Source organism: Mixophyes fleayi, chromosome 5 (genome assembly GCF_038048845.1).
Source record: "Mixophyes fleayi isolate aMixFle1 chromosome 5, aMixFle1.hap1, whole genome shotgun sequence".
NCBI classification, from domain to species: Eukaryota; Metazoa; Chordata; class Amphibia; order Anura; family Limnodynastidae; genus Mixophyes; species Mixophyes fleayi.
This window is the reverse complement of record NC_134406.1, coordinates 251,574,166-251,585,178: the sequence shown is the minus strand read 5'-3', so window position 1 is coordinate 251,585,178 and position 11,013 is coordinate 251,574,166. Positions and strand designations below refer to the sequence as shown.

General features: G+C 39.5%; 1 protein-coding gene across 2 annotated transcripts in view; it reads right to left on the bottom strand.

Annotated features, from left to right (window-relative positions):
* Window positions 1-508: 508 nt before the first annotated feature.
* Window positions 509-11,013, bottom strand: part of GRHL2 (grainyhead like transcription factor 2) — a 98,041-nt gene continuing 87,536 nt past the window's right edge. For both annotated transcript variants that reach the window (XM_075213898.1, XM_075213897.1), the window contains exons 15-16: window positions 10,248-10,312; window positions 509-3,722 (exon numbers count right to left, since the gene is read on the bottom strand). In XM_075213898.1, coding sequence (XP_075069999.1) covers window positions 3,605-3,722; window positions 10,248-10,312 — 183 coding nt within the window. In that variant the 3' untranslated portion in view covers window positions 509-3,604. The remainder of the gene's footprint in view (window positions 3,723-10,247; window positions 10,313-11,013) is intronic.

Below are 11,013 nucleotides of genomic sequence, written 5' to 3'. Positions count from 1 at the left end.
ACACTATATGATGGGGAGGAGTTTGTAATGTTGGTGATGGTCATTATGTGGTAGGCCTGAGGCATTCTGTGATATACAAGCTGGACATTTGGCTGCGTAATATGCTGGACAACTGGGTTCTCTATGCACATAATTTACTTTTTTGCTATAATGTGCAGTCTTTAAAGTACATAGCCAAAAATTACTTATAAAATGTGAAAAGAATTCTCTACACTGAAGTTGTTGTGTACATAACAATACACTAATAAAGATTGAATGAGTTAGGGGTCTATTTATTAATCAATTTCTTCCCATTAATTAGCATGTAATAAAAAAAAACAAATGTCCTTAGGTGTTAATACAAAAAATTATATACCAATGAAAAAATTAAATAAGGTAAATAAAATTAAGCTGTAGGATACTGCAATATCCACTGAAGAAAGGGAAAGAATCAAAGGTTTGCAGCGCTGAACAGTTGAGCTTAATTTTTAACCTAATAAAATTAGAGAAGACTGGTGAGTAAAAAGATATATAAACAATTGATTTATTTAAACATTATACCTGCACATGTACATCATAAAATCGACAATTATCATAATCCGTATTACCAGCAGTTTAAAAAAGCTTTCTTATTTTGCAATCGCAGTGCACATATGAAAGTCCCTGGGAAAATACGGATCAACCACTCTCGCAAATGGATGTAGAAAACGTAGGAACCGATGCTGTGTAATTAAATGTTGTGGATCAAGCCTTACTGCTGGTAGATAACCTTGTAGTAGTGATGGTATTATGGAGCACAACAACATCCCTCCAGTATTGGTTGCAAAAATCTTATCAAAATAATATGGTCTCTAGTCTTCTAGGATACTAATTATGATTCGTAGTCTGATATTTATGATCCACAGAGATTTCAATAGACCAAGTTTAAATACAGGGGTGTTCACGTAGAATAAATAGACAGCACGGACATCTCAGCTGTAATAAGGGGACAAAATTAAAAAAACCTTGACGCGTTTCTCCGCTAGAGAGAATAAACTGCTAAAAATAGCAGAGAAACGCGTCAAGGTTCTTTTTTCTGGTGATACAGATTTTAATAATTGTTGATTTTAAGATGCACGTGTGCAGGTATAATGTGTATAATTTCCCTCATGCCAGGACAGTGAATCCGATAAGTGTATATGACGGCGAAGACTATTAAGTAAGATTTAACTTTCTGTAACTTCTGGGTTCTATCCCTGGCTGTATACATTGCGCATGTGTGAGCATAAGTCACTGATTCTGTCCTAGATAGGCCAGCGGGGCTTATCCTAGGATCACTACTACTAAAACCAGCTTCAGATGGTGTTAGCTACCCTTAAAAGCTGCGCATTTCGGAACTTGATAAGTTAGCACTTTTCGCAGTCCTCTTAGAAGTTATGGGGATGGCTGTAGTGATACAAAGTGTATTGAATGCCGAAAATATTTCTCAAGTATTACTAAACAGGTCCGATACATTATTTTGCAATAACAGCCATTTTCGCAGCGATTATGGGCAAAAAGTCTGTCAGAAATAGGCCCTTTAATGAGATACCCATTAACAGACAAAAGCAACGTTCGTCATCATAGAGTCTTGTCTTTAAACACTGTAGTGTACATACAATAAAAATACCACTTCAATGCTAATGCAGAATAAGAAAAAAACAAACTTTATTTTAACGGAAATTTAAAGTTCATACTTTTGGCTGTCGCTGGAGAGTGTGGTTCGCTCTTTAAAAATTTATAGTGTTTTTAAAACCTTTTTATTAAAAAATAGGAGTGTCATAAATGCAATAACTGTAAAAATAATAATTATAATAACAATAGCAACTAAAGTTATAAAGTCTGGTGGTTTAACCAAACCAAATATTGTCACATGTTCCATAATATTTGTCATTTCATTTTTCGGTGGTCTTCAAGCCACAAAAAGTATACATTTGTAGATGATCCCCAATAAAGATAATATGGAAACATTCCAACAACTAGAGAATAGCATATTTTACTTGGGAAGCACAGTTGCGGATAAAACATTTTCAAAAGCAAGCATACCCTGAGTGGCCATTTATTAGGTAGACCGTTCTAGTACTGGGTAGGCTGTGGCCAGAGGGGAGATAGTCAAACCACCCCATCTGGTGCCAACAATCATTCCACGGTTACAGTCACTTAGATTTCTTCACCATTCTGGTGCTTGGTCTGCACAACAACTGAACCTCTTGACCACGTGCTTTTATGCATCAAGTTTGCTGCCCCATGATTGGCTGATTAGATATTTGCATTAATTAGCAGGTGAACCTAATAAAGTGGCCACTGACTGTATATTTATTGGGAGGAGGGGAGTTGTTGTCCAGCTATTTCACATTCACCACAAATATACAAATATACAAATACCACAAAATTTCAGTTATTTGCTACAGTATCTATGTACATACTTGCCACGATAATGAATAGCGTTCAAAATGATTTGAGATGAAAATATGGAAGATTTCTAGAGCTGTCATTGACCCACATTGCAAATCAAATAAAACACATGTTTTCTCCCCTTTAAAATCAGTCCACAGTTGAGAAGCGTTGTGATTGTAATATTGGCCCATTTTACTCAGAAGCCTACAGCTAATATCTATATAACGCATATTTACTTTTTTGATATTTAAAAAGACAACACCAATGAGTTATCACGATAGTGGCAGTAAACAAACAAAAAACAAAAAAAACAACAAGAAAGAAAAAAAGCAAAACAAAACATTAAAAATATGATATTGCACTTTACAAAACAATTTGTACATTTTTGTTAAAAAAAAAAATCTATTTTTCAGATTACTTACAAAATACCTTAGCAATTATATTCGTGTCTCTTTTGTACATTCAGTTTGTTTAGATTGATAGACCACGCTGGAAAATACATTAAACTGTTATTTTGGCTTTGCGTTTGTAGATTTTTGAGATACTGCATAAAACCTCCTTCTTTGAGAATATCTGAAATCCTTTATGTACTGTAATCTATTAGGTGTTTGCGGCAGTCTGATTTGATAAAAGTGTGCTCTTCATCAAATGATCACACACAAATCACGCTAACATGGAGCTACACGGTGCAATTACTATAAATGTTGCCATATTAAATGCATGTTGTCCAACATTCTGAAGGATAAATTAGGACAAAATTGGCCACAATCATTATCCACTCATGCTATGTAATCAGCTTGGTCTGATCACACCTCTTGGATATACATCCACTATGACCATGAAGACTGCTTAGGGATGTATATATATATATATATATATATCTATATATATACATATATATATATATATATATATATATATATATATATATATATATATATATTAATGTATTAATCCAGTCAGACTCCAGTTAGTCCATGTATCACTAGAAAAAGTGATAAAAAAATAAATATATTTCGATAAGTCTTGACTTGAATTCCTGTTCCTTTCCTGTATGTAAAATGAAGTGAGTCTGACGTCCTTTGTCCTGGTGACTAAATTACAAGTTCTTGAACATGTCTCTGGTAAGGCAGGGATTGCAGGAGAACAGATCTCCACTCTGTTCTGCACATTGGCTTTCCTCCCCGTCAGGCATGTGTTTGCCGTTAGATTATATTTCCGTCAGTGTGATCTTGAAGCCTTGTTCTGCCATGCTTTCCACGTTCAGTATGAAGGTGTCCTCGTTGGAGTAATGCTCAATGATGTTATCGTCCATATTAACTAAAATGCTGAGGAGTAGAAAAAGGTAGGAAAGTAATTCATTACATGCATTGAATTGCTGTGTGTGTAAATCAAACATTAGCAAATGTACCCTCTAGCGTTCTGATTCATCTTCTAACGCAACTTGCGTTTCAAAAATGAAAACGGAACTCGAGCGTAGTTCCAAGTGGACCTCAATATATGTTTGCAATTGAATTTGAGTACTTGCTGTATGTATATAGAGAGAACAGTGTGCAGGTTACATACATGCATATGGGCAATATAAAGTCCTGCAGAACGCATGCACAAAAAAAAAATTTTCATCAAATAAACTCAATACTATAATCATTAATAAATATAATTGTTACTTTTTTTAAATAGTAAATACATAAATCAGGATGTTCTTAATGCAAACTGTACATACAATATGTTTATATAATCTTCCTTGCATACATATTTTATTTGCTATCTAGTGGTGCATACGTGGAGTTTTTAATGAAAAGACTAAGCCGTGTCAGTCATCCCTATCAGTCGGCACTGACACCAGCCCAGTAGTGGGTGCAAATGATACCGCTAAAGACATGTACTTAAGAGAAACACAGACCTTGAATTGGCCACATCTGTGTTGGGACGCCCTGGGCACACTCAGTGTACATAACCTACGTTTATCTGCCCCCCTTTCCTCCACCATTCTGCCTCTCACGTCATAGGCAGTCGTAAGTATCATTTGTGTTCAGACGTGAATTGCCTGGTAATTGCGCTCACTGGGATAAGGTACCTTCCTGAGCATGCGCAGAGCTATTGTACACAAGATACGCCACACAAATGGACTTACGCATAGTTGCCAACCTTTACAGGCTGGCCTTCTGGAGTCTCGGAGTAGGGATGGGTCGTGAGGGGCGGGGCTCCGCAAAACACGTCATTTTGGCCCAAAATGATGGCGATTCCCAGAGAATCGCATCACGGAGGCTTCAAATCTGCCCACTTCACTAGGAAGAGGGCAGATGTGGGAGAATTGCCAGCTCTCTTGGGAGTCCGGGAGACCTACCCGGAATTCGGGAGTCTCCCGGGTATTACGTGAGAGTTGGCAAGCATGGACTTACGTCGAAGCTGAATTAGGCCCTAGATATTTAAAATGCAACAGCCTATATTCTGGAAATTAACCTATGCGATTAATGAAATTTATAACAGAAAAGATAACAAAACACAGATAGGAGAAGGTAGCACATCATCTGCTCTCCCACTTCTGTGTTTCGTCATCACTCTCATCAACTAGTTAACACTTTAACCAAGTCATGATTGTGATTGTAGTGTTTAAAATGAGTCATATAGGAAATAGAATTTAAATAACAAGAGGCATCCGTGAGAGTAGTATCAAAGTTAAATTTCCATATGTGGAAAATGTCATCTATAGAAACTTCTTTCATGCCAACATATATATAGGCTTTTTCTAAGCTCCTGTCTGGGAGACTGACAATGGTATGCATGGAGAAAGTTCCTCGTGGGCGGGTGTGTGACAAGTCCCTCGTGGGTGGGTGGGTGGCATGTCCCTCAATGATGTCACTGCTTCCTGTGATAGCAAAGATCTCAATATTGTCATTGGTTCATAGTAATTGATAAGCTGCACTCTCATGAATATCTGTTCAGCCTTCATAGCGGCTGCTTCCACAGAAGAAACATGCACTTTAATTTGTTCTTTCTGCAATTCCCTTTGCTGGAATTTTGACATTAAAATGTATGTTAATATAGAGATACAGATGGAGCAGAGCTTAGTGCAGTAATTGGTAAACCATGACTAACGGGTAAGAGTGCAGTATGAGTTATCTTGTGATGGATCTCCATTTAGTTAGCTTTGCATATCTCAAGCCACTTAGAAAAATAAAAAAAATTCTGTGATGCTCCATTCAATGCAATAAACTCTCCTGAATCTGTAAGACCATTAATTCATTCACATCCTACGATCATAGTGATAATTTACTTTTTCTGTTTTGACGATGTTGCTAAGCCCAGTCTAATGTCACGAGTTTGAAGCTTCTAAGAGTCACAGGAAAGACAGCCGCATTTATAAAGGAGATATTTCAGTACAGAGTGACTCATTATTTAATCTCTCAGCACTGATATGACCCAAATATTGTATTACTGTGTAAATATACAGGCGTTGTTTGACAAACTGCTGTGCTCCGCTTCCCCTCACTGTATGAGTCTTAGGAGAAGAATGAATACTTTTAGCCAAAGTAAAATCTTTATTTCAGTTTCAGTGTTCACTGTAAAAGTGCCATCACTTTGAACCTTGCCCAGAAAAGAATGTCAGCGTTCTCTCAAGTTACGTTTCCACACAGCATTCTCTGGAGTTACGTTTCCACACAGCGTTCTCTGGAGTTACATTTCCATACAGCGTTCTCTGGAGTTACGTTTCCACACAGCGTTCTCTGGAGTTACGTTTCCACACAGCGTTCTCTGGAGTTACGTTTCCACACAGCGTTCTCTGGAGTTACGTTTCCACACAGCGTTCTCTGGAGTTACATTTCCATACAGCGTTCTCTCAAGTTACGTTTCCACACAGCATTCTCTGGAGTTACGTTTCCACACAGCGTTCTCTGGAGTTACATTTCCATACAGCGTTCTCTGGAGTTACGTTTCCACACAGCGTTCTCTGGAGTTACGTTTCCACACAGCGTTCTCTGGAGTTACGTTTCCACACAGCGTTCTCTGGAGTTACGTTTCCACACAGCGTTCTCTGGAGTTACATTTCCATACAGCGTTCTCTGGAGTTACGTTTCCACACAGCGTTCTCTGGAGTTACGTTTCCACACAGCGTTCTCTGGAGTTACGTTTCCATACAGCGTTCTCTGGAGTTACGTTTCCACACAGCGTTCTCTGGAGTTACGTTTCCACACAGCGTTCTCTGGAGTTACGTTTCCACACAGCGTTCTCTGGAGTTACGTTTCCACACAGCGTTCTCTGGAGTTACGTTTCCACACAGCGTTCTCTCAAGTTACGTTTCCACACAGCGTTCTCTCAAGTTACGTTTCCACACAGCGTTCTCTGGAGTTACGTTTCCACACAGCGTTCTCTGGAGTTACGTTTCCACACAGCGTTCTCTGGAGTTACGTTTCCACACAGCGTTCTCTGGAGTTACGTTTCCATACAGCGTTCTCTGGAGTTACGTTTCCACACAGCGTTCTCTAGAGTTACGTTTCCACACAGCGTTCTCTGGAGTTACGTTTCCACACAGCGTTCTCTGGAGTTACGTTTCCACACAGCGTTCTCTCAAGTTACGTTTCCACACAGTGTTCTCTGGAGTTACGATTCCACACAGCGTTCTCTGGAGTTACGTTTCCATACAGCGTTCTCTAGAGTTACGTTTCCATACAGCGTTCTCTGGAGTTACGTTTCCACACAGCGTTCTCTGGAGTTACGTTTCCATACAGCGTTCTCTCGAGTTACGTTTCCACACAGCGTTCTCTGGAGTTACGTTTCCACACAGCGTTCTCTGGAGTTACGTTTCCACACAGCGTTCCCTGGAGTTACGCTTCCATACAGCGTTCTCTGGAGTTACGTTTCCATACAGCGTTCTCTGGAGTTACGTTTCCACACAGCGTTCTCTGGAGTTACGTTTCCATACAGCATTCTCTGGAGTTACGTTTCCACAAAGCATTCTCTGGAGTTACGTTTCCACACAGCGTTCTCTGGAGTTACATTTCCATACAGCGTTCTCTGGAGTTACGTTTCCACACAGCGTTCTCTGGAGTTACGTTTCCACACAGCGTTCTCTGGAGTTACGTTTCCACACAGCGTTCTCTGGAGTTACGTTTCCACACAGCGTTCTCTGGAGTTACATTTTCATACAGCGTTCTCTGGAGTTACGTTTCCACACAGCGTTCTCTGGAGTTACGTTTCCACACAGCGTTCTCTGGAGTTACGTTTCCATACAGCGTTCTCTGGAGTTACGTTTCCACACAGCGTTCTCTGGAGTTACGTTTCCATACAGCGTTCTCTGGAGTTACGTTTCCACACAGCGTTCTCTGGAGTTACGTTTCCATACAGCGTTCTCTGGAGTTACGTTTCCACACAGCGTTCTCTGGAGTTACGTTTCCACACAGCGTTCTCTGGAGTTACGTTTCCACACAGCGTTCTCTGGAGTTACGTTTCCACACAGCGTTCTCTGGAGTTACGTTTCCACACAGCGTTCTCTGGAGTTACGTTTCCACACAGCGTTCTCTGGAGTTACGATTCCACACAGCGTTCTCTGGAGTTACGTTTCCACACAGCGTTCTCTCGAGTTACGTTTCCACACAGCGTTCTCTGGAGTTACGTTTCCACACAGCGTTCTCTCAAGTTACGATTCCACACAGCGTTCTCTCGAGTTACGTTTCCACACAGCGTTCTCTCGAGTTACGTTTCCACACAGCGTTCTCTCGAGTTACGTTTCCACACACCGGTCAACATGGAAGTTTAAGTCATAAAAAATGCAAAATGCCAGTGAATTGTTCCTATGGAGGTAATGCTGCAAGTGCTGGACAACATCATTTTGCCTTGTATGTAAAAAAATAATACTAACCCACCCACAGTGGCTTCTATCTGTCAGTTTCTGCCCATGTACATCCATTTCCTGCACACAAGAGAAGGAGCCATTTTGTGATTGTAGACTATATTAATGAGAATGTGGGGTATCCATTCCATAAAGTGCCTCAGTGCTGTCACTACACTCAGGGAATGGACAGGCTACAGTCCATACAATGTTGGATCAGTTCAAAAAATGTCTGACTCCACAAAATGCCTCATTAATTTAAAGGGTGCATTCTAATGGATATTGGTTCAGCTCTCAAAATGGATGCCTCTAATGTACACGGTCAACATATTCACTTTAATAAATGTAACAAACCATGAATAGATAGACTAGATGAGGCTTGGGCCAGCCTATCAAATGTTGAATTAGCCACAGTTGCCCTTTGTACGGTGGGTTTAATGGCGGTGTGAAGGAATGGTCCTTGACTGGGATACATCATTACATTGGGGTTGATGCACAGTGGGAGATACATCAGTTTGTGCAGCGTATCTTGTGTAAAATCGCTCTGCACATGAACAGAAAGTGGGATGTAGGAGAACCCTGCTGGCAAGGTAACTAAAGGCGCGTTTACTCAAATGCGGCTCATGCAGACCTAAAGAAACATGTATATTGTATATGCTTTCTAGGAGGCGTGTTTATGCAAATGCGGCTCATACAGACCTGAAGAAACACGTATATTATAAATGCTTGCTAGGAGGCGTGTTTATGCAAATGCAGCTCATACAAACCTGCAGAAACACGTATATTATATATGCTTGCTAGGACTCGTGTTTATGCAAATTAGGCTCATGCAGACTTGCAGAAACACATGTATACACTTGTTAGGAGGCGTGTTATGCTCCTGTTATAGGGCAAGTATACGTTGATAGCATAACGTAAACCAGGCACATATGTTGCTGATGCAGAGGCGGACGCATCTCTAGATGGTTAAGGCTCTGCGTGTGGGCGGGAATACGCACATTTTTCCTTTTTTTAATTGGTAAATTAATCCCGTTTTGTGTCCAACTCTTAAACAGGCCCTTTGTGTTTTTTTACTGTTCCATTTTAGCATTCTTGTATTTAAAAATAAGCATGTTATAGAAAGAGAAATAAATGTTACTAATAGTAAAATAATAATAATATTATTAATAATAATAATAATAATAATAATAATAATATACAGAAAATATTTTTGCCTAAACATTACATAGGATAAACATATAGGAACTGATTCATAAGGCACGCAAAATGAATGTATACAACGCTTTTTTTTAAATGCACATAATAATTGGGGATACGGATGGCGGTATTCAACTAGGAGCGGATCTGAGGATACGTCTATTGTTGAATACGGGTCTAGCTGTTCTCTGCTCTGACAGACACAATACACTGCAGGATACGTATAATATATATTGGAATATAAAGTCCCAGCAGAATGCACAGAAAAAAGTATTAAATTATTGTTATCTGTGAAATGCCAGTAAAAAAAAAAAAAAAGATAGTGTTTATTCCATTTATTCCCCCCCCCACACAAAATACATTTATCAGGATGTTATTAATGTCTACTGTGCATAAAATGTATTTTTACAGTTGCTCATGAGTGCAAACACATGTTCTAGCAGACATATGAGACGGTCATCACTATCACTCGGCCCTTACACCTGACCTGTAGCTGGTGCAAGTGATACAACAGACAAACACGCACCTTAAAGATGCCCAAAGTTTGTATAGGACGTTCCTGCATGTGCTCGAGCTTGGCATACCCTTACTGTACAATGACTACGTGCATACACCCAGTCCCCCCCGCTACTCCCATGAAAACGTAGCAAACGTAGGCTGCAGTAAGGGTCCTATGCACTTGAATATGACTTGGATGTTATTGTGTTCACTGGCGTATAGTCCTTTTCCGGACATACACAGAGCGATTTTACACGAACTATGGCACGTATCAGCATTTACATTCCTTAGTGAATCAGGCCCATATTGGGTATAATATCCATCTTACCCTTTTTTGCTTTTCTTATAGATTTTCACAATTTTCTCTACAGGAATACCATATTTTTCAGATATCTGGAATAAAACAAACATGAAAATAACAAAACCTAAGAACATTGGAGGACATCTGGTGACTGCGGATCACAGCGGAAGAAGTTATGGACTTTACTGGTGTCCTGGCAGATTAGAGGAGTTTGTGTCCCTATTCCTTTTATAATGGTTCAGACAAACAATAGGTTTGTGTTTATTTATTACACTGTACTGCCATCTGCCTGCAATGTAACAACATAAATGCTGCAGTGGTGTAAGATAGGTTGTAAGGATGTTTCACCTATTAAACACTCCATTTAAGATTGTACTGTACAATCACTCTTTATTCTTATAATGTACAAGATATATAAACAATTGTTTGGTATATAAATTATTATTAACTATTGTAGAGTGTATAAAGTTCTTAAAATAATAATTCCTTGAATTGAGTCATTATATAATGGCAGAAATGGAAATAAATACCAAGCAGACTGTAAACTGCTCTCATGAGCACCCACAGATGGGCTGAAGCTGGAATATAGCTACCTAAATCATACTTGCTGGAAGACTACTGAATTATGGGTAGGTCTCCCGGACTCCGGGGAGAGCAGGCAATTCTCCCGCATCCCGCCCACTTTGAGCCTCAAGTACACGATTCGATGGGAATCATGTAATCCTGGCCCCGCCCCTGTGAAAAAATGTCAATTTCTATGTCGGGGTGAGGCCAAAATGATGCAATTGGCCCT